Source organism: Urocitellus parryii, chromosome 5 (assembly GCF_045843805.1).
Source record: "Urocitellus parryii isolate mUroPar1 chromosome 5, mUroPar1.hap1, whole genome shotgun sequence".
Lineage (NCBI taxonomy): Eukaryota > Metazoa > Chordata > Mammalia > Rodentia > Sciuridae > Urocitellus > Urocitellus parryii.
The window spans coordinates 99,574,469-99,596,674 of NC_135535.1; the positions used below are offsets into that span (position 1 = coordinate 99,574,469).

Consider the following 22,206-nt stretch of genomic DNA (forward strand, 5'->3'; position numbering starts at 1 on the left):
ATGATAATAATGTGGCAAGTGTGCTATAAAATGTTGAATCAAGTCTATATACCATACAAAGAAAGATCATTGAGTTGACAACAGGAGAGCACTTTTAAAGGTAATTCTGCCACTAACCAGCTATGTGACTTTGAACAAATCACTTCACTTAGATGGGCTTCAATTTCCTTTTCTGTAAAATGAAAGAATAGAATGAATCAGATGCTCTCAAGAGGACTCTTCTGTGCTGAAACTCCATGTATATGATGCCTTACGCTGTGCCCTTGGAGACAGGAAGAAGCTAGGTCCAGAGTCTCATCTCTTCCCACAAAGGCACAGAGAGGTAAACATTTAAATGACTCCATGAATGTGTGATGGAGAGAAAAACTAGGAAATATGTGTCCTCCTGACTTTAGGGTCTGAAGAAACCACAGTACTATTGTTGTAAGGTCTCACCATCTTTACACTGCAGTTTCATAAGAAGTGCAAACAGATAAACAAAGGTTTGAGAAGGGCAACCGTTTCAATAACTGTTCTGAGACTGTCCAAACAGAAAACACATGCTATTTCCCCTCAGCCTGACCAACTTGGCATTCAGAGTACAAGCTCATAGGGGAGGGGCTGGGCCTCTCCCGGCAGGAACTGGAGTCAGAGGCTTCCCCTGCTGCTTGCTGGGAGAGGACATTCGGAATGCCTTTCAGTGCCTGGCTTCCTGAGCTATCTCACAGTAGCCAGGCAGCTTGGGGCAATCTGACTGCATCTTCACCTTCAGCCCTGCAGGAATCTGGATGCAGGCCAAATACAGCAGCTCGAGAGACATGCTGGATGAGGATGGGGATACCACCATGAGCCTGTATTCTCAAGCCTCAACTATCACCCGGCAGCTAGAGCCCAGGCAAGCAGGTATTCTCATCTCCTGGAGTTCAAGCAGACAGAGCTTTGGAAAACGTATTTGATGAGGTACCTCTCTTAGGAATATACAAAGTGGAGGGAAGAGGAAATATTTTCAAGATTTGCAGTGCTAAGTAACTCTGCACTTTCCGGAACTGAACGTGCCACATATAAACAACTGAGAAAAAAAAAAAAAAAACTTAGTCTCTTCACAGGTGTTTTGTTTTCTGAAATCCTATTAGCACAGTGGTTTGCAGTTGAGGGGTTGTCAAATTTTCTGAGAAGGAATAGCATACAAAGGTCAAACTGTATGCATATTAAAGCAACATCCCCTCCCCTTTTTCTTCCAATGAAGACCAAATCAAGTGTTGCTTTTTCTTTTTTTATTTTTACCATCTGTGATCTGATTTGGAAATTTAGATAAATGAAAGCTAGTGTTGAACTCATGGCTTTAAAAGGAAGATTTCCAAATGAACCAATTAACCCTGGTATTTTGTAATAATAATTTTGCATTTTGAAGCTGCAAGATCTTGGGAGAGTCATGACAACATCAGGTGTTTGGTTTTACTCTCTGTGAAATGAGGGATGATTAAAATAAATGCTTTCTGAGGCATCCCCTTAGCTCCAAATTCCATGATTTGATAATTTAAATAGTGGCCTCAGATTTCAATTACTCCAATCTCTATTTTCATTCAACTCTATTGATCTTATTGAGAAGGTTTATCAGAGTAAGAAAATATTTCATTTTAGTTGCATATGACTTCTATCTAATCATTTTATTTATAACCATTCATCCTATGATACATTAATACAAATTTTTCAATTCCATTGATTTTCATAGTTCACCTACATTATTCCCTTGACTACTGAGCCATCTAAAGCAGAAGTGACTTAATTCTAGAGAAGAGCTCACATGGTACTGTACATAGAACTAGGTTCTCGGTTCTACTGTGAGCTATGCCATTACCATTTTTGTGATCATGAACACAGTACTTAAGTGTTCTGAGCTTCAAGTGTATTTAAAAAACATCATAGTAGATGGGTATTTAGTGCTTCTGCTGTGTCTGGTATTGTTTTAAGTGTTTTACGCATGTTAGTTCATATTAAATTTAACTAACATTAAACAGAAGTGGCAAAACCTTCCATAAAGTGGCCATGAATACTTAGAGGTAAATGATGTAAAGTACTTGATATATCACAGACACTTCAAAAATGTGAACTTCCTTTTGATATTTAATACTTTGAGAATCCCTAAAGTGTTCTGTTTAACATTTTAGTGTCAGTCTGCATCAGAGAGATCCTTATTTGATGCTTGTATCTTAACATGTCATTTCCCTTCTGACCATATCCAGGTTTTTCTCACATCTGTAAATCAGGACAGACCCTTTTTCACTGTTTTTTTTTTTTTCCTTTTCTCTTTAGTTTTTTTCCCCCTTCCCTACACTAAACCATTACATTCACTTTCTATGCATAAATGACCCTCACCTGAGTCCCACTGATAACGGCTTTTTGTTTTTCAACTAAACTATTCAGTAAGCTGTCAGGGAACATTGGGGGATTTCCAGTCTCCTTGACCTAAAGCTAAGGGGCAACAGGAGAGATGTGGTTTCTGTAGCCACAGGATGTGTGTCATAGGATACTGAATGCTTTTCTTCTACAAATGTTATGAAGAATCAGTTCTTATGGCTTTGGTTTTGAGCAGCTTGTGTTTAACTACATTTTTCACCTCTGACTGGAGCCAGGAACTCTCACAAGGATTAGTGATCAGCATAAGCAGGAACAGTGTGTACAAATAAGTTCTGTTAAGGTTGGAGGATGGAGAGAGGGGTGTAGCAAGATAAAACACAAATGCAGCATTTGGCAGTCTCTTTGTAAGAAATGGAAATCAGAACAGTTAGGAGCAGAGATTACAAAGAAGTATCTTGGAGGCAAACATCTGGAAACAGTTACCTTAGCCTACATAAATGATATCTTGTTTTCATGTTCTTGTGATAATGCAAATATTTGTAAGAAGGTCACTATGAAAGTCTCTTAAGAAAATATATCTGATATAACTTTGTGTTAAAAACAATGGCAATGATAACTCTTGAAATTTTTTTTGGCAACATAGAATATTCAAAGTCAATATAATGCTGTGGCAAAATTGTGAATTGGCACATACATTTATTGTCCAGATTTTGATTTTCTCATTCAAAATCATAAATCTCAATCGTGTTTATGCTAAAAATACCAACAAAATAGAAAGTAAAAATGAAACCCCTTACACATTTTCCATAAACTTATGTTTAGGGTACTGTTATATCAGGCAATTGCAAAGTACTGAGGATACAATGTCAAATGTGGTATAATCTCAGCTTAGTCTAATACCATTCTCAGCTAAGCTACAATTGTAATGGCATGCTGTGGTTGAAGCATGTGCTGGGTACAAATGACTGTCTGACTTCTCTCTGATAGGGATAAAGGAGATCAGGAATGACTTGAGAGAGGGAGTGAGCATTGCACCGAGTTGACATTAGGATGTTCCACGTGATGAGGAATCAGGAGCAGGGGTTCAGGGTTGGGGACCCTACAGGTAAAGATACATGTCAAGTTGGAGGGGGAGACTGGTGAAAGGAAAGTCTGGTAAGTTAGGACTTTTAGGTCATACAAAGGTGTTTAAATTCCATCAATTGTTAAAATGAGATCAATGAAGGATTTAAACAGAGATAAACATAAAATGTGCTGTTAGAAGATCCTGTAGGCTAAAATGAAGAGGACAAACTGAAGGGATATGGAACTGGATAAGCCAGCACCCAGTCTTTTCACTGATCTGGGTACCTAAATTGAGGTAGTAGGTTAAGAAGGAGGAAGAGGAATCAGATATGAGAGATGCTGAGGAGAAAGAGCTTAAAGATTGGTGTTCGGTTGCATGTAAGAAGTCGACCTACAATTGCATCAACTGTAGGTTGGCTAAAGTCTGTCAGATATTCTATGGAGAGGGCCAGAAACTTTAGGAGGAACAGAAAAAGTAATAAATTCAGTCTGGCTTTAAGGTAGTCTGGTTGGAGGCAAGATATGCATTTGTGGTTGTCCAAAGACATTGGTATGTGAAGGATGTGGGCTTGTGGTAAGAATTCTGAGCTACACATATATGTAGAAATTACCGGCATAGTAAATAAATAAACAAGTGCTTAAGCAATGAAGTAAAATAAATAGTACTTAAATTTATGGGAGTGAGTGAGATCACACAGGGAGGGAGGGAATGTAAAATGAAAAGACAATAGAACAGAAGAATAGTGACAAGGAGAGGAGCTTGGGGAATAGCAACAACTGAAGGGCAGGAAGAACAAGAGGATCCAACAGGAGCTTCTAGGACTAAGAAGTAGAGAGGGGTGGAGTATGGAGCTGGGGGAGAGAGAGGCATTGAGGAAGGCAGGAAATAGTAAATTCAAAAGTAATGGGAAAGCCAAGGATACTGAGTAGTAATTGATGAATTATTATAGGAATGAGCGAAGACTTTTTAAAATTACTTTTTTAAGGTGCAAGAGATTCTAACTTAATCATAGATTGAAAAAGAAGCATAGGAGACTAACTTCACATTAACATGGTGACAAGAGAGTGGAGTGATAGATGGACAAAGATTCTAGCTAAAGACTAAAGGTTATCCTAGCAAAAACAGTAAAAAAAAAAAAAAAAAACACTTAATAGTAAATTCAATTTCGACTTTTTTCCTACTCATATTAATTACAATATTATTGCATTTTCCTCCAGCTTTTTACTTTTGTTTCCTTAACTACAGTATAAACCCCTCATGCAGTGGCATGGCACGAGAATCACACCCCATTGATTCAACAAATCTTTGAAGCACATCCACTGAATACTAAACATTATGGTAGGCTCTGGAAAGGCCTTGGTTTTGAGGCACTTAGAAAAGTGGGAGGAATAATTGGAAACAATCATTCTAATACAATGTCATTTAGGGCTACTGAATGCATACCAGAGGCATAGAAGCCACATAGGAATGAATGTGTTACTGTCTGTGTCTAGTTTTGCATCTTCCTAGATAAGGAGACAGGTGCTCTGAATCTGAATCAGTCCAAGTTTTCTAAACAAAGCAAAATGTGGCACTTGGTCACTTTTCCCTAGCAAGGACCACAGTGCAAAGATCCACCAGCAGAGAGACGGGCACTAGCCTGGTGTACATGCCAGAGATACAACCTTTAAGGAGTAAAATTAAGAGGCAAGAGTTCAGAGGAAACGATGAGGTGCCAATTTTGTATTAAATTTTAGATAAGGATAATTTGGGGGAATCACAAAATCTTGTAATGTGGCTTTTTGAAAATTATTGAAATTCTCTGTTTTCCAGCTGTTAAGACCCTTTATAGTTCAGAGACATAGAACATTTTGTGTATTGTCTGCTTAATTTCTTGCAGGCCCTGGGCTTGGAGAAGTGTAAAGGTTTCCCTCTCTGTCACCTGATAAAGGGTAACTGGTCAAATATGACAACTCCCTTTATCCATAAAATTTCATATAATGACAAAGGAGTTTGTACTCAAAACTTGACCCTGAAACTGTAGCCTTTTATAGTATGGTTATAGTAAGAGGATACAGGAAAGGAGTGTTTTTTTTCTATATATATCTTATTATTCCTAGGGATGTTTATATCATTCCTTGGCCTGTCCACACCTTTTTTTTAAACATGCCTCAGGAGACAGTGTAGGGATTCTCTTCCAAAAAATAAAACCACATTAAAGCCAAACCAAACTCATGCACCTCCTGGCTTATTTTTGTGAAAATCTCTCTCTTTATTTTAGGGTGGGAGTGGTTCCCCAGAGAGAGGCTTCAGCATGATTAGGAACACTTGAGATAAAACTCAGGAACATTGGACTAACAGTTAGAAGAAAAACATTAGAGGGGAAAACAGCATTGAAGGAAAAGTGAAACGTTCAAGTTCATGGTCTTTCCATCATGGAAGCTTGGTTTCCTAGGACATGACCATGACTGGTGTAGAAACACCCCAAGGTAAGATTTCTCTGGGTCTTTAGATAAAACAGGGATGTATTATGAATATTGAGGAGGAAAGAAAGATTTCAAATGCAAAACTTGATCAGGTAAAGATGATTCCTTGGAAGGGATTTTTAAAAAACTGGTTCTTAGCAGAAGACATGTTATACTTTATTTTTCTATCCTGGAGGCAATTTCAGGAAGGATCATGTATTTGTTCTTTTCATGGATATATTATTAAATAATGCTCTAATATCTAAAGTCAAGGCTCTGACATTATTGTAAAGATTTAAGTTTACTCTTTTTGGTTCATTAGGCAGAAAATCAACACTTCCCTTGTCCATAATATTATCCAAAGGAACACATAAATAATTTGGTTGATTTTTATAGTTCTTCTCCTTTCCTTTTTTTAAAAATTTCTAGTTTTGTCCAGGGAAATATTATTCATAAAAAGGGATATAATTTTTAATTTTTATGACTTTGAGATATATATTCATAATAAGATTTAGTAGGGGTAACCAGGCATATTATAGAGATACAGAATAGACATTCATTAATTCACTGAACATTATTTGAGCTATTTCAATTATTGGTCTAGTTGCCAGACTGCAATAGTGGCTATTTAAATTTTAATCTTTTCCAAGAAAGAGTTTACTTTAAAAAAAATGTTTACCTTTATTTTATTTATTTATATGGTGCTGAGGATCAAACCCAGTGCCCCATGCAGGTGAGGCAAGCGCTCTACCACAGAGCCATAACTCTAGCCCAAGAGTTTACTTTCTAGTGGCGTAAGATAGATACAAAACAAAAGAAATAAATGAGTCATATATCTTTAAAGGTAATAAGAAATACGAAGGAAAAAAACACGAAGCCCTTGGTACATCTGGAAGCTAGGAACATACATTTATTTTAGGGTGGGAGTGGTCCCCAGAGAGAGGCTCAGCATGATTAGGAACACTTGAGATAAAATAAATTTTCTTGGACTATATTTAACTTAAAATGTTTAGGGTTTTAGAGACATTTGGCCTAAGCTATGTTCTGCTTCTGATCTTGTTTTTTTTTTTTTCTTTTTTCCATTCTTTGAGCTGAAATTCTCTTAAAGTCAATGCCCTGAAGAAAGCATACTTTTCTAGGAAAATGTAGAGTAAACCATAAGGTCAGCTGGTTGAAGGGCACCCAGAGGAAGTGCATCTTTTATATTTGTTCAGGACATAGAATCTCATGCAAGTCACTGTATAGAAACCTATAGGATTGGGACTTATATTTTGCTGACTCTGCCCTCTGCTGACAGAAATATTGCTAAAAAAATCGCTTTTTGAAAATCAACCTGTCAAATTTAACTTTAGATAATACTCTCTTCTTCTGTATACTTACATGGTTTAGGGGCTATTTTTTTTCATTATTTCATTTTTTTTTAATCTAAACACCAAATATTTACTACCTTTATGGGTTATATTATAGTTTCAGTATTGGAAATAATTAGTGAACAAGACAGATGAGATGGTTGTTTTAATGGAATGCATATTTGGAGGAAAGGGAGACAGACAAAAACCAACCTGACATGAAAATGTTACCTAATACTTTTATTAAACACACACACACACACACACCAAGGTGAGTAATGTACTAGAGATGGAGTCAGCCCTTCTTCTAGGGATGTGCCATTTACACTGAAAGCAGAGGAACAGGCAATAGACTGCCAAGAATCAATATGAGGAAGAACTAATGCAGTGGCAGAGGCCAGTGTAGCAGGAGGTACAAGGACAGGGGCAAGCTCATTCAGACCAAGAATAGAAGAGAAGGCTACTGGGAATAGAGCATTTGAGAAAGGGGAGAATGGTTCAGAAAAGAATAAGAGAACTAGGTAGGGTCTCGATGAAAAGACTGTATTGTAGGATTTTTGTTCCAAGTGCAATAAAACTATTGGAAGTTTTTAAGTCAGGAAATATTGTAATAAAGTTGCCATTTTTTTTAAAGGGCAAACTATGAAAAGTGATTTGCATTTTCAAAATATAATTCAAGCTATTTATGAAGAATACAAATATGAAGAGAGAATAAGATTCATGCTTTAAAATACAGCATGTCTTTTCTGTGATGTAAACATTTTCCTTTGTAGATTTTAAGAGATTAGTAATTGTATTTCCTATTTCTACACAGTCTTTACCACTTATCTTTCTCCCTTTGGAAATAATGTTTAGTGCAAATCTTTGTGCCTAGAATGTTTTTTATAGAGGTTCTTGTTAGATGGAAATGAATTTGTGTTTCTTTAGTCTTTCTTAGTTTTAGAACCTGAGTTGAATTCTCAATGAAGTAGAACTCAGAGATCACAAAAGTCAGAGTTTGAGGGTTTCCTTCTCCTTTTGTTTAATTTGACTCAGAATTCCAGATGCCAACTCTCTCTGAGTTGAAGTCCTCCCTGTTAGAGCTGTGGTCAGTCAGACCCACATAGATGACTTCACTAGGTGATAGGTCTACTCAGGACTTACATTGGCACTTCTGTAATTACAAGTCAAACTTCTAGAAATGGAAGCAGGGAATTTTCTCTTCTCCTCCTCCCCCTCTTCCTTCCTCTCCTCCTCCTCCTCCTCTGTTATTACTTAACTCCTGCAAAACTTGAGATAGTTCAGATCTGTCTTTGAGAAATTTGATAATTGTGTTTCTGTATACTCTATTTTTGAGGAAATATAAATGAAATGAATGAATAAAAATCATCCTTGCAAAAGAAGAACCAAGAAACCCCAAAGAAAAAGTGTAAAATGGTCATTTCTCATTACTGATATGTAATTTGCTTTTCAAAGAAAGATACATGTGACATGTGGGGGGTGTCACATATTGCAGAAGTGAAATTAAATTAGTTTCATATGTTCTTTGATGATGTTAAAAATTGTTCTTTAGTAGCTTTAGGTGTCTCAAACTCTGTTTCAGGCATTTTTTTAGGAGAATTTTTCATCATTAAAATTTTGACAAGCAAGAGGTTATAAAAACAACCACATAAAGATAACAGTTGTATACACTGTGATTTGGAGCACAGTAGGACTGGAGGGGAGGATAGGAAAGGGTGGGACTTGTGAACAACTCTAGTTGTGAAAAGTGAGGTTTAACTGAGCCTTGTGACCATGTTTCTGAGGACAAAGGGTAAGTTATCTAGACCTGATGACCAGGTCCTGCATGGTTTTTCCTGTCCAGAACCACCTCCTCCTACTTGCTGGTTTCTGACTTAGATGGAAGAAGAGGAAAAGCTCAACCTTTCTTTCTCTTTTGTTCCCTACAGAGCAAAGGACTCCCTCTTCAGCTTGGCGCCCAGTGGCCCTCACACTACTGACTTTGTGCTTGGTGCTGCTCCTAGGCCTGGCAGCCCTGGGCTTTGTGTGTAAGTATGGGCTCTGCCTTGGGGGAGAATCCTGGTTCCATGATCTGTCTAGGTGAAACACGGAACACTTGTTATGAATTTTTAAACTTTTAATTCTGGAGCTTAGGGGGCAATTCAATGCTCCTTTTCTAATAGCAACCATTTAAAGATCAGTGGGGGAAGAAGTATTAAAATAGAACTATCATTTGCTAACTAGAATTAAACATTCTGTTTCAGTTCAGGATTTTGTATGCTTATATGTCAATATTTAAAACAATGACTACATCTCTCTCCTGTTCCACAAGAGTGGGTTGGCAGTGGCTTTTGCTTTCAGTGTGTATGTCTCAGTGGGCTAGAGCAAAGGAAAGAGATTTTATTTCTATTTATATTCTCAATACAAGGAAAATAGTTAAGGCCCTTAATTACTATATTCTCCACTAAGAAGACATTTTGCAAAAACTTGTGAAAAATCAAACACAGAAGAATGCATGTGTGAAAATCTTTACATTTTAAATGAACAAGGACGAATTCCTTAAAAAAGAAAGTGGATAAATTTGCCTCATCAAGTTAAGATCCTGCAATCATGTTCCCTGAACAGCTGAAGGTGATTCAAAGCAAAGGGTCATAAAAACAAGCAGATGTGTCAAAAAGTTGATTTATAGAGTAAAATTTAAAAATGTTGTTTATCATCTTAAATGTTTTTATTTATATATGACAGCGAATGCATTATGATTCTTATTACACATATATAACACAACTTTTCATATCTCTGGCTGTATACACAGTATATTCACACCAATTCATGTCTTCATACCTGTACTTTGGATAATAATGATCATCACATTCTACCATCATTAATAACCCTATGCCCCCTCCTTCCCCTCCAGCCCCTCTGCCCTATCTAGAGTTTGTCTATTCCTCCCATGCTCCCCTGCTCCCTATCCCACTATGAATCAGCCTCCTTATATCAAAGAAAACATTCATCATTTGGTTTTGGGGGACTGGCTACCTTCACTTAGCATTATATTCTCTAACTACATTTATTTACCTAAAATGCCATGATTTTATTCTCTTTTATTGCTCAATAATATTCCATTGTGCATATATGCCACATTTTTTTCATCCATTCTACTATTGAAGAGTATCTAGGTTGGTTCCATAGTTTAGCTATTGTGAATTGTGCTGTTTTAAACACTGATGTGGCTGTGTCCCTGTAGTATGCTGTTTTTAAGTCCTTTGAGTAGAGACTGAGAAGAGGAATAGCTGGGTCAAATGGTGGTTCTATTCCCAATTTTGCAAGAAATCTCCATACTGCTTTCCATACTGGCTGCACCAATTTACAGTCCCACCAGCAATAAGTGTACCTTTTTCCCCACGTCCTCACCAACACTTATTGTTGTTTGTATGCATAATAGCTGCCATTCTGACTGGAGTGAGATGAAATCCTAGAGTGGTTTTGATTTGCATTTCTTTAATTGCTAGTGATGATGAACATTTTTTCATGCATTTGTTGATTGATTGTACATCATCTTCTGAGAAGTGTCTCTTCAGAACCTTGGCCCATTTATTAACTGGGTTATTTGTGTTTTTTTGGTGTTTAGCTTTTTGTGTTCTTTATATACCCTAGAGATAGCACTCTATCTGATGTGTGAGGGGTAAATATTTGCTCCCAAGATGCAGACTCTCTATTCACCTCACATATTGGTTTTTTTTTGTTTTGTTTTGTTTTTGCTGATAAGAAACTTTTTAGTTTGAGTCCATCCCATTTATTGATTCTTGATTTTAATTCTTGCACCACAGGAGTCTTACTAAGGAAGCTGTGGCCCTAAAAGTTCCACCAGAAAACTTCTAGAACTAGTAAATGAATCCAGCAAAGTAGCAGGGATAAAATCAACACCCATAAATTAAAAGCATTTTTGTATATCAATGACAAATCCTCAGAAAGGGAAATGAGGAAAACCACCCCATTTTCAATAGCCTCAAAAAAAAAAAAACACTTGGGAATCAACTTAATGAAAGAGATGAAAGATCTTTATAATGAAAATTACAGAAACCTAAAGAAAGAAATCAAAGAAGACCTTAGAAGATGGAAAGATCTACCTTGCTCTTGGATTGGCAGAATTAATATTATCAAAATGACCATACTACCAAAAGCACTATACAAATTTAATGCAATTCCAATCAAAATACCAATGGCATTCCTTATAGAAATAAGAAAAGCAATCATGAGATTCATCTGAAAAAAAAAAAAGAGACCCAGAATAGCTAAAGTAATCCTCAGCAGGAAGAATGAAGCAGGTGGCATCACTATACCAGATCTTAAAATATACTACAGAGCAATAGTAACAAAAACAGCATGATATTGGCACCAAAACAGACTGGTAGACCAATGGTACAGAACAGAGGACACAGAGACTAACCCACAAAACTATAGGTGTCTTATATTAGACAAAGGTTCGAAGAGCATGCATTGGAGAAAGATAGCCTATTCAACAAATGATGCTGGGAAAATTGGAAATCCACATGCAACAAAATAAAATTAAACCCCTATCTCTCACCATGCACAAAACTCAACTCAAAATGGATCAAGGATTTGGAATACTACCAGAGACCCTGTGTCTATAGAGAAGAAAGTAGGCCCTAATCTCCATCATGTGGGATTAGGCCCCAACTTCCTTAATAAGACTCCTATGGTGCAAGAATTAAAATCAAGAATCGATAAATGGGATGGACTCAAACTAAAAAGTTTCTTATCAGCAAAAGAAACAATCTTTGAGGTGAATACAGAGCCTACATCTTGGGAGCAAATATTTACCTCTCACACATCTGATAGAGCACTAATCTCTAGGGTATATAAAGAACTCAAAAAGCTAAACACCAAAAAGACAAATAACCCAATCAATAAATGGGCCAGGGTTCTGAAGAGACACTTCTCAGAAGATGATGTACAATCAATCAACAAATATGTGATCTTAAATTTAAAAGTAAAAAAACTTCCTGTTTCTCCCTAACTCCAAAATTTGTATGACATAACTTTTAGTTTGCAATCACCATTACTTTTAGGAATATAAAGCAACTCTCATGATTCATAAGGGATTTCTCTATTTAGATTTAGAAAACCAAAGTTCAAACCTGCATTAAAATTTTATAGTTAAATTTTATTAGGGAAGTTTGTTGATCCCACTGATAATAATCATAAATCAATAAAAATATGGAAATGATAATTGGCCATTTTAATAATCAGACAAACAACAATATATGGAATATTGCCAATATTTAATGTAATGATCTATAGGTAAATGAATCATGGTTTTAGATTGAGTAATCATTTGCATGAACAGAAACATATCTATTCAGTAGTAAAATAGTTTGAAAATTTACTTCTGAAGCTAGGAACTGTTATCATGACTCCACATTTTCAGAAAGACTTAGAGAAATTAATTTGTGCAATGTGATATAATTTGTTATGTATGTACTAGAGTCTCTACTTGGATATATGCAAAGTGAGATCTCAGAACCTAAGATCTTAACTTATATACATTTTTGCCTTCATCTTAAGTGGAAATTAGAAGTAAAAGTGAAGAAATGAACTGTCCAGTCTGACCTAGCCACTTGGGTTAGTTTTTCAGTTCTACCAGCTATCCAGTACTCAGCAAGACAGCATTTCTGAAAAGGAAGAAAGGTTGGCGAATCTCTCTCAACATCTGCAGTCTGTCCAAGCCCGGAATAGGAAGCTTGCAGAAACCCTGCAGCATGTGGCTGAAAAACTCTGTCGTGAGCTTTATAACAAAAGTGGAGGTAAGCAGGTCTTCATCACTCTGCCCCCAGGATATTATCTGTCAATCTAAGTTGAATTTCTTATTAACATAACTGGGAACCAGTATTATTCAATTAGTTTTCTGGAAAACTTGATAAGGAATTTGGATTGCAAGACCATGATCAGTTTAGGGGGTCATGCAGTCCATACATGTTTGTGTTACTGTGTATGAAAGAATTCTTCAAATGCAACACTTAAAACAATAACAAAGCAATTAGTTTGGAATAGCCAACGTAACATTGCAAGTAAATAAAACAGGGAAATGTTTCAATTTACCTTGTCCCATAATTGAAAAATCATCCCTATTATGTCAATAAACTCATAATTTAAGAATCATAGAAGGATCAGATAAAGAAGGCAGATAACCTGAATCAAATCTGTTATTTTAATTCCATATGATTTGACTGATACCAAAAAAAAATGTACATTTTAAAAAGTACCCTAGGAGACATCAATGTCAATGATAGGTGTACCACAGTTGTATAAATAAAAATAGTGTTGGAGAAGTCAGTGAAGGTGTGTGTGTGTGTGTGTGTGTGTGAGGGGGGGGGAGAGAGAGAGAGAGAGAGAGAGAGAGAGAGAGAGAGAGAGAGAGGGAGGGAGGGAGGGAGGGAGGGAGGGAGGGGGAGACTATTTCCTGTCCTATTTGTATTTCATTATCCATTTTATTCAAGTCAGTCCTCTCTTCTGCTCTCTTTTTGTTTGAATTTTTAAATTTATTTTTTATTCTAATTTGTTATATATGACAGCAGAATGCATTACAATTTGTATTATACATGTAGAGCACAATTTTTCATATCTCTGGTTTTATACAAAGTATATTCACACCATTTGTGTCTTCCTACAGGTACTTAGGGTAATGATGTCCATTTCATTCCATCTTTTCTATCCCCATGCCCCCTCCCTTCGTGTCCCACCCCTTTGCCCTAGCTAGAGTTTGTCTAATCCTCCCATATTCCCCCTCCCAAACCCACTATGAATCACCTTCCTTATATCAGAGAAAACATTCTGCATTTGGTTTTTTTGGAATTGGCTAACTTCACTTGACATTATATTCTTCAACTCCATCCATTTATCTGCAAGTGCCATGATTTTGTTCTCTTTTATTGATGAGTAATATTCCATTGTGTATATATAACACATTTTTTAATCCATTCATCTACTTAAGGGCATCTAGGTTGGTTCCACAATTTAGCTATTGTGAATTGTGATGCTATAAACATTGATGTGGCTGTGTCCCTGTAGTATGCCCTGACTTCCTTAATAAGACTCATATAGAGCAAGAATTAAAATCAAGAATCAATAAATGGGATGGATTCAAACTAAAAAGCTTCTTCTCAGCAAAAGAAACAATCAGTGAGGTAAAGATAGAGCCTACAGAATGGGAGCAATTTTTTACCACAAGCACATCAGATAGAACACTAATCTCTATGGTACATAAAAAACTCAAAAAGCGAAACACCAAAAGAACAAAGAACCTAGGATGTGGGGGAAAAGGCACACTCATACATTGCTGGTGGAACTGCAAACTGGTGCAGCCAACATGGAAAGCAGTATGGAGATTCCTTGGAAAACTGGGAATGGAATTACCATTTGACCCAGCTACCCACTCCTCCATCTATATCTTCTGCTCTCTTTAACATATATACCTAAAAAGAAATATGTAAATATATATATTATCAATTCTTCAGTTTTTATTTATCTTTTGGGAACTCTAAAATAGGACAAAATCTCAGACTTCCAGACATACACTACTTCACACCCTAAGCAGACATCTTGATTATATAATCACCCAATAAAATGAATAGGCATAAACAAATATTATGAATAGGCATACTTCCACTTCTCTAAATGATTTTTACTTACATGAATACTGATTTCACTGCTCATGTTTTTCTTTCTTATTTTTCTAACAGCCCAGTAGGCATAGTTCTCTTTGTTTGGTGCCCTATCTCAGCAAAAAGAGAATCCAGGTTTCTCCATAATTTTTATCTAGCTAAATTAAAAAAATAAAAAGAAAAGATAGGAAAATAAACCACATTTAGTTTAAATATAAAATTGACATCCCAAAGTTAGGAACTAGGAATAAATGCTGTCTTGAGAGTTGAATATGTGAAAAATAAAGTTTGGGTCTGGACCACCTATATAAACTTGCATTTCTGGGTCCAAGTCCTAGGAAAAATAAAGGAGAAATGGAAATAAAAAGGACTATAAGGAAAAAAAATGATAAGACTATGTTTGATGATATATTTTTAGGTTTTTATAAAACTGAATGTCCTTCCTAAGAATATTAGCCCTGGTAATATATACATTCTTGCTTCACTGATCATGAACAATGTTAAATTTTTATCACTTTATTTCACACACACACACACACACACTTAATTTACAGATGAGGAGAGTTCACAGAAATCACACACGTTCATCTTAGGAATCCAATGGTGTTTGTAATTTCCCTAGTCATACAGCCATGAACAAAACAGTTGAAAACAATCCATGTTCAGTACACACATTAATTTCTCACTCAAAATGTGCATTTTCTCCTTAAATATATTTTCTTTCTTTCTTTCTTTCTTTCTTTCTTTCTTTCTTTCTTTCTTTCTTTCTTTCTTTCTATCTACCTACCTATCTACCTATCTATCTAGTGTGTGTGTATATATACATATACACACCATACATATGGTGTGCATGTGTGTGTTTGTATGTGTACATGCTCATTATGTATATGCAAGTCCAGGGAAAATTAATTACTTCTGACTTGTTCTATTTTTCTAATTTTTAATGTAATATTAAATAAAACATTAAAGTAGATAAAGTTATCTTGGTAAGGAGGTATCTATTGGTATCACTTCAGCTGCCTATTATTTTTATTTTACATAAGGCACTATATTTGAGTCTTTCTCCCTTCCATCTAATTGTATCTTGCTTTTTTCCTATACACTCATTGAAATTACACTTTCTATCAATTCTCATAGAAATATGGAACTTTACTTGTACAGAGAAAATCACTCACCATATGTGAAGATTAAAGGTATGCAAGAAATCTTAAAACTAGAAAGGGGAGTAAGATATTAATATACTGTATCAACTGTATATCAACTGTATCAGTTACAGTTTATATCTACTGAAGCCAGAGCAGACATTACAATGAGCCAATGTTCTCCTTCGTGTGGAGCTCAGATGCAGCTTCCTAATCTTATTCTACAGAGTGTTCCAAGCAGGCATTACCAATCTAAATTGTCACAGTGACAGTCATGATTAGACTTGAAGCTAACATCCATTCAGCCTGTTGCATGTATAAGCTACTGTGCTAAGGAAACTATTTTCCTATTTACTCTTTACCACATTCCTTTTAGGGCCTGTGACTCTCAGGGCCTAACTCTTAAATATACCATCAGTACCTACTGTTCCATCTAAGAACACTCAACTTGTGTACTTACTTCTTTGGCATGGATGCCAATCTTAATTTTTGATACATAGAAATTTACCATTCTAACTTCAAGGCTTGTCTCAGCATTTTTTTCCCTAAAATTTTATTTTTGTTTACAGTAAGAGCCCATTTCACATTGGTATACATTGTATTTTTTTAAAACCCCTTTGTCATAAGAATATGATTTTGAGAAAGAAAATTGTGATCCTTTGTTTATTGAATATAATGCATTGTGCGTTTCTGAGCATACGAGCAGCTTCATGAATTGAATTTACTCTCCATGTGCTACATTGCATAGCCAAGAGACAAGAAAGTTTCCATCTAGACAAGGAAGTTTTCATTACTAGATTCTACACTCCATTAAGCAGTGTCTGTTTTAATTTCCACTGTATAATCAGCACCAATTATAATTCCTGGCATATTGTGGCCACTCAATACAGATTTGTATTTATCATTGCCTGGGAAATTTAAATATCTGAGAGAAGGGAAATCGATTCTTATTTGGGACATAAACACTCTATAATTTCATGAGAAGAAATATAGCAAACATGAGTAGAAAACTTACAAATATTTTTCTTCTCTCAAGGACACAAGTGCAACCCATGCCCAGAAAAATGGAGGTGGCATGGGGACCAATGCTACCAATTCTATAAAGAGAGTAAAAGTTGGCAGGGCTGTGAATATTTCTGCACTGGTGAGAATGCCACCATGCTGAAGATAGACACACAAGAAGTGCTGGTAAGGGCCTGGATCTTTTCAATGTTTGAAGAATTCTTAAGAAGAGGCCTTGAAAGAGCTGGCCAAGAAAATTCAGAAGAGGGAATGATATTGGCTCACAAATGTTCCCACTTACTCTGATCAAGGACTCTGTCTTATTCCTATTGCTTTGCATGATTCCCTCAACTACATAAAAAGGAGTTCCATTCTTCATAAATGCTTACTCCACAGAAACCACCCCTGAGCCAGGGAATAGATGGAGAATGCCTTAATTTTTTTTAACCTCTTTTAGTTTGGGTAAGAAGAGTGTTTACACAGTATCAGAAAGATGAAAATACCACTGACTGTATTTGATTTATGAGTGGCAAATATTTAATTAAATCACTACCATGATCCACAAATATATATCTTGCTTTCCAGAAGATTGGTCAAGACAAATATGAAAATAACCCTACAAATTGACACATTTAGAATAAGTGCACTTTTAAAATGATGTAATTATTCCCCTCCCCTACTTCTTTCCACATTCATTATTGCTTTTGGATTGAATTCGTTCATCAATGTGATCATGTGATAACTTATTTATCTTTCTCTATAATTGAGCAGTGGTCTTGATGCAGAGCAGATTGTCAACATATGGCTTTTTAATTAAATGTCCAGCTTTATATACAAAGTTTTAACATCCTTCCAGTCACATATTAATTTCTGTCCACTTCCTGAAATCTGTATGAATGAACCTTTGTAATATCTTTATTTAATATCTTTTACCCTCTATGGCTCCATTTATGCATAGAGGAAGGCAATTTCTTTCTGTATTTTTTTGGGGGGGTGGTAACTAGGAATTGAATGTACCAAGAGGCACTTAACCCCTAAGCCACAACCCCAGCCCTTTTTATTTTTTTGAGACAGGGTATCCCTAAGTTGCCTAGGGCCTCACTAAATTGCTGAGACTTTGAACTTGTGATCCTCCTGCCTCAGCCTCCTGAACCGCTGGGATTATAGGTGTGTGCCTCTGCACCCGGCCCAATTTCTTTTACTGACATAATATGTCCTGGCAAAAACATTTTCTTATTATATTTGTTTGCTTTACCTCCAGCCCATACTGAAGACTCAGTTATATAATTAAACTGTACTATATGGAATGGTAGGAAATTTTGCTATGAAAGTTACAAAATTATTTTCTTTTATGCACTTTATAAATTTGTATATGTTTAAATCTCTTATACATGATTTATTTTCAGAAGTTTTAATTTAAAGTGATACCATTTAATTTGGAGAAAATATGTTCAAATACAGTTCTTTTCACATGACTACTGTGTGACCATCACTTTGCAATAGTTTCCCTGATATTTCCTATGATCTCTTGTTGAATCAGCATGTACCACTAATTATCTGAGGCATTGACAGTAGAACAATTGCTAAAACTAAGTATTTATCCCTAAAGAGTTTATAATATGTTGGAAAGGAAAGACATAAATGGATGATCATAATAATTATACTATATAATCATAATAATTATATATAATTCCAATGTTAAATATATATGAATATAGAGTGAGAGTAGATGAAAGAAAGTAAATAACTTTTTGAAATTTCAATATACATATTAGAAATATGGACATACATATGACTGTGTGTGTGTATGTAAAATTTTAAATTTCTTTGTCCCCTATAGTTTGAGACATAGGTCATCCTTCCAAGTCCATTTTTCACTTCTTTGTGCATTGAAGTATATTCACATTTATTTTCTCATACCCAGTTATTTTTTTCCCAGGTGTTTATAAAGGTTTCTTTTCCATTCCTGAACTTTTCCTTTTAAAATTTTCCATTTCCCTCTGTCATTCCATATCTCTTTGTAAATCTTCTTTCCACTATGTTATATCACTCTTGATGTTTCATTTTGTGTCTTAAAAACAATGGATTATGTATAAATTTTGACTGATAAAATGCTTGGTTTCAAAATATCAATATATAAAATTGCATACTTCAACTAAAGCAAAACAGGTTCTTTAACCTGGATGAATTTCTAATGGATCTCATGACAGATACTTTTATCTCCTAATCACACCCTCATCTATGTGAGGTAGGAATTCTTGATCTCCCATGAACAGTGTTGGCTGCCCCCACACTTATTTGAAAATAAATTACAACTTCTTTAAAGCTAAAGATTTTCTTGTATGTCTTTCACAGGAGTTTGCCATGCCTCAAAGCTACTCTGAGTTTTTCTACTCTTATTGGATAGGGCTCTCCCGCAACAGCAGTGGCAAAGCCTGGCTGTGGATGGATGGAGCACCTTACTCCTTTGAACTGTAAGATTTCAGAACATATTACAGGGAAGGCATCTAACAGAAAGAGTGATGGAGTTAGCAGTTTGGTTCAACAAACATTAATAAAACATTTGTTTTCTACTGGATGCTGTGTTCACAAGATGTCCAAAGATGTGTAGAATAGGCTTGCTTGCTTTTGAATGGCTTATAAAACAGGGAGACAGATCTGAAGTGCTAGTAAAATATCAGGAGACAGTTCCTGGGCTGTTTTCAACACTGGGTGTCTAGGAGTAACTGTGAATTAGATAATTAGAATGTGAGGGAAAGAAATAGAAAATCTTTTATGTCTGTGTATACTGAAGTCCAGGAGTCCAAGTTCTAAAAGTGGGTGTGTAAGACCACAACTTGTCATACTTAGAAAAAGGACAAAACCTCAGATTTCTTTTCTTTTCCTTTCCTTCCTCCCTCCTTCCTTTCCTTCTTTTTCTCTCTCTCTTTCTCTCTCTCTTTCCTTCTTAGTATAGTGAAATAGGGAGCACATCTTTAAAAAAATAAGCTCACTGAGAGTAGATTTGCTGACAATATAAACAGACTATTATAAAACACTAGCTCTATTTATGATGAGAACATTTAGAAAGAAGAATGAATGAAAGTATTTGAATAGGAAAATGCAACCCTTATACCAAAATATATTACACTTAAAGCTATATCTGTTTTTCTTTCCTAAAGCTTCTCTAAAACATTTATTCTCTCAGGAGATAGAATTGATTAATATGATCATTTGTATTTTACAGTTAAGTAAATGGATTAAAGAGACAGTAAATAAGTTTTTAAGTAGCAGTAGAATCATATGATAAATTCAAATTAGAAACAGTTTTTGTTGTTCTGGGTTTCCTGCTGCATTGAAGAACAAGAATCAAATTGATGGGCTGAAAATAAAGAAATAGGTGACCCCATCTTCTCAGTGAACTCATTCTGGGTGTATATTCTATAATTTTATCACCAGAGGAAGACTTTTAGGGACTTTATGGATACTTAATATTTTACTTGAAAAATAAACTAATTAACTCTTTCTTTCTTTTTTTTTTTAAGGTTTGAGATTATAATAGATGTTAGCAGCCTAAGAAGTAGGGACTGTGTGACCATCCTCAATGGAAAGGCTTTCTCAAAGGACTGTAGAGAGCTGAGACGATGTGCATGTCAGAGGATGGCAGCAAGAGTGGAGCCCGAAAATCTTCACTAGCCCCCTTGAACCAGCAGATGAAAGGGACTGACCGTTCTGCTTCAGCTACCAACAAAAGAACTGAGCCAAGGGAGGCCAATGCAAGGCATATTTGAGACACTGGGAAATGGAAAATAATCAGGAAAGGCAAACTCTTCAACTGGTACAATCAGGATTCCCATTTTTCTTGTTTGGGATCACTAGCATTTCTGAATTTGGGGGTCATGCACATATTTACCAGTCACAAGAAGTCTTCATCTGTGGACCACCAACCAGTCCCAGAAAACCTTACAGTTTTTATCCACTTTCTTGACTTAGAAATAACCTTCTGGTTTTCTTCCTTCTCAACATCTAACATCTCCCTATTTCCATGTCTTCCTCATATGTAGAGAAGGGGCACACTCACTAAAAGAGAGGAATTAAATGGAAGTCACATCCTTTGCTCCAGAGGCAGGTGGTCCAGGGGAAATTAACAGACCTTCCCATCCTGTGCTTCTAAGTGCATGACTAATTCTTTTTGTTCTTCTTCGGTTTACACTTTTCCTTTTCCAATCTGTCGATAAAGACTGCATCTGAAACAGCTGAAACAACTCCTTTTGTGAGAATCTTAACTTCTTATAAACATACCTCTGCATACCCATTAATACTCCAATAGTTGTTTCTTTTTCCTAAGAATTTCTCAAATCCCATTTACATAGAATCACTGCCCTTGATACCCGCTTCAGAGAGACTGAAGACCAGGAAGAGAAAAAAAGAAAAAGAAAAAGAAAACAACCTCTCTTATGTGCACCAGAAATAATTCGGTATCAGTTATTATTTTCTCCCATTTGATCCATTTTTATACCATTCAGGTACTGAAGAATTAATAATAATAAATATAAATAATGTAAAGTGTGTGTGATTTTAGAATGGATTTGTGATTTGGGGGAAAATTAAGCATGAGAATTCTTTCAGAGTATGATAATAATCATTGTTTTGATTGTGCCTTACTGAGAGTTTATGAGGACTCTGCTTATGTGATTATTTATGGAAAAATCCAAGCCTTTGAAATACATATTATCTTCAAGGAGAAGGTTTTAATATTTTCCTAAAATGAGATATTGAAGCAAAATTATGACATCAACACATGACTGGTGAGTAAACTGCTTTGCAATAGACCACATGATTTCCAGTCAGGTCATGGAAAGTGAAAGAGACTGACAAACTGCAGAGCTGAATTTTAGACTAGATAGAGTCTTTCTCAAGATGGCTGTTATGCACAACCATAACAGGGGTCTCTGTGAATAAAACTGTCATGACTACTGACTTTATTGGTTATAGATTCATCAGTTTTAGGGGTTTAATATTAGAAAGGATCATCCATGAAAGATTATAAATCTTCATTTTTCAACAGTGAAAACCAGGGTGCTTTGCTTTTATTTTCAGTAAACATGTATTTCATGGGGAAATTACATTCAGTTAGCAATCATGTGATGAAAAAACTCTTGCAGTGTTCCTTTTTGTAAGACTGTATTTGGTAAGATTGTTACTTTATCTGTACTACTTGCAGAT

General features: G+C 35.7%; 1 protein-coding gene across 1 annotated transcript; it reads left to right on the forward strand.

Moving 5' to 3' along the window:
* The first annotated feature begins 668 nt into the window (after positions 1 to 668).
* On the forward strand, positions 669 to 21,481 carry Clec1a (C-type lectin domain family 1 member A). Its single transcript, XM_026410877.2, has 6 exons — positions 669 to 882; positions 9,125 to 9,223; positions 12,824 to 13,000; positions 17,036 to 17,187; positions 19,357 to 19,475; positions 20,526 to 21,481. Exons 1-6 carry the CDS (start codon positions 768 to 770, stop codon positions 20,674 to 20,676), a joined length of 813 nt encoding a protein of 270 aa, XP_026266662.2. The 5' UTR covers positions 669 to 767; the 3' UTR covers positions 20,677 to 21,481.
* The last annotated feature ends 725 nt before the right edge of the window (positions 21,482 to 22,206 follow it).

Excerpts from the sequence above, each read along its gene's own strand:
- Clec1a (XM_026410877.2), top strand. The coding sequence starts at position 768 with ATGCAGGCCAAATACAGCAGCTCGAGAGACATGCTGGATGAGGATGGG. Across the intron at positions 17,188-19,356 it reads TAGACACACAAGAAGTGCTG|GAGTTTGCCATGCCTCAAAG; the intron begins GTAAGGGCCTGG and ends TGTCTTTCACAG. Across the intron at positions 19,476-20,525 it reads GCACCTTACTCCTTTGAACT|GTTTGAGATTATAATAGATG; the intron begins GTAAGATTTCAG and ends TTTTTTTTTAAG.